Genomic DNA, 1,715 nt, shown 5'->3' with positions numbered 1-1,715 from the left:
GCAAGAAGATTTTCATGAATGCATCAAATCATACATTTGAGATAGACATCAACTTAGTTAAATTAAAAGAAGAAATTTATGACAGTTTTGGCATAAATGATCTTAAAAAGTAGCACTCACAAAGTGACATTGGCATACAACTTGAAAAGATTTAATAAGAATAAGCAGAATGGATTAAAATAAATAGGAAGACATTTTCTACGCATGGTATATTCAAATTGTCCATGCTAATATTCAAGTTCATCCAAAAGGCAACTTGCCTGGTCAGGATATCTCTTTATTGGTAGAGGCAGCTGATCATCGCGGAGTCTGATTTCATTGTTATACCCAAATTTCCGTAGTACTGTCCACGTTGTCTCTAAACGCCCCTTCTCAATAAAAAGTGCATGGAGAAAGAGGAAACCTGTCAATGTAAGACCACGATCATCAACACCTTCCCTCAACTTCTCTTGCACAACTCTCTTAATACCTACTATTTCAGATGGTTGTAGTGGAGCATTGAAACACTTCACCTGCAGTTATTACTAAATCATTTCAGTGTCCAGCAAAAGAGAAGGATTGTGCAAACTGGTAATCTTCAGGAAGCTTACATTTACATGTAGATTTTATGTGTCATAACATACTTGTAAATGAGGATATGAAGAATCACATTATAACAAAATATTAACAAAAAGACCTGAAAATCATTCAACTCTGCATCACAGAGAGCACCATCTCTGTCGTGGTCACAAAGAATAAATATCCTTTTCAAAGCCCTCACACGGCGTGGCCTCAAAACTTGTTGTTCCTGATCAAACAATGGAGCAGTCGGATGAAGCACAGCTTTTTGTGCATAGTAGAAAACCTCAGGAATCTGCAAACAGGAAATCACTAACCATTTCACGAGTTTGTCGTGATAGAGAGCTTCAGACGTAATAATGTTAATCAGAGTTTTGATTAAGCATATTCAGCTATCAAACATTATCGTGTATAATTCAAGCCAGTCTCTCAGCCTATTTCAAACTGGCAAAGTTTCCTAGAGTAAAACATTTGAAAGTGGATGAAAGCAAAAGACAATCAGATTTTGCCATAAATCGCAATAATGGTTAATTGAAGAAAAAATGCTAATATATTGCACATGAAGACACTAAATACCACCAACAATATATAAGATGCCGACATCACGACGTTAAAATCGGCCTTGTATTAGGCAATAGATTACTGGAAGAATTTACCTGAATATGGTTTAGTGCAGAACATTCAATACAAGTTTCAATCTCACGAAACTGTTGCATTATCGGTGACATAACCTGCTCCAAACTAACAGGATGTTGATCATCCCTCTTATCCAGCATGCAACCTACCACAATAACAGGCACCTTAACCTGCCCAAACATGCATTAACGGCACTAGTTAAAGGGTAAAACAAACTGGAGAATAAACTAAGCCTCCATTTGGCCCCCATTATATGAAATTATAATTTTTGGAATAGTGTTTTTTTGGAGAATGTGTGCATGAAAAAAAATGAAAAATTTCGGTTTACGTGTAATATTATTTTATAGAAGATTGTATAGTAGAAAATAAGAGAGATAAGAATAAACGTTTGGGATAATGAATGACAAAGGGAGACTAAATTCCATAATAATTATCGAGATAGTTGACTTTGGCACTAGATGCAATTCTGTGCATTAGAAGATAACAATTGGGTAAGCAGTAATAGGACTTCAATCTAATAA

The 1,715-nt window shown here is 35.3% G+C and overlaps 1 protein-coding gene across 3 annotated transcripts; it reads right to left on the bottom strand.

Annotated features, from left to right (window-relative positions):
- Nucleotides 1-6: 6 nt before the first annotated feature.
- On the bottom strand, nt 7-1,401 carry LOC111387788 (mitochondrial Rho GTPase 1-like). Of its 3 annotated transcripts, XM_023012376.1 has the most exons (4): nt 1,215-1,401; nt 677-853; nt 474-512; nt 234-403 (listed from the first exon to the last, which is right to left on the bottom strand). In XM_023012376.1, the coding sequence occupies exons 1-4, from the start codon at nt 1,374-1,376 to the stop codon at nt 359-361; spliced, it is 423 nt and encodes a 140-aa protein (XP_022868144.1). In that variant the 5' UTR covers nt 1,377-1,401; the 3' UTR covers nt 234-358. The 3 variants fall into 3 exon arrangements, with proteins under 3 accessions (XP_022868142.1, XP_022868141.1, XP_022868144.1); XM_023012374.1 differs by having other exon boundaries at nt 7-512; nt 677-787; XM_023012373.1 differs by having other exon boundaries at nt 7-512; nt 1,215-1,400.
- Between the last annotated feature and the right edge of the window lie 314 nt (nt 1,402-1,715).

Source organism: Olea europaea, unplaced genomic scaffold, assembly GCF_002742605.1.
Source record: "Olea europaea var. sylvestris unplaced genomic scaffold, O_europaea_v1 scaffold4251, whole genome shotgun sequence".
Classification (NCBI taxonomy): Eukaryota; Viridiplantae; Streptophyta; class Magnoliopsida; order Lamiales; family Oleaceae; genus Olea; species Olea europaea.
The sequence above is the reverse complement of the archived record's forward strand: the minus strand, read 5'-3'. Positions and strand labels throughout refer to the sequence as shown.

Coding starts and splice junctions, on each gene's coding strand:
- LOC111387788 (XM_023012373.1), bottom strand. CDS start 1,376: ATGTTTGGGCAGGTTAAGGTGCCTGTTATTGTGGTAGGTTGCATGCTG. Junction 854..1,214: donor CTGCACTAAACCATATTCAG/GTAAATTCTTCC, acceptor TCCTGTTTGCAG/ATTCCTGAGGTTTTCTACTA. Junction 513..676: donor CAGAGTTGAATGATTTTCAG/GTCTTTTTGTTA, acceptor TAATAACTGCAG/GTGAAGTGTTTCAATGCTCC.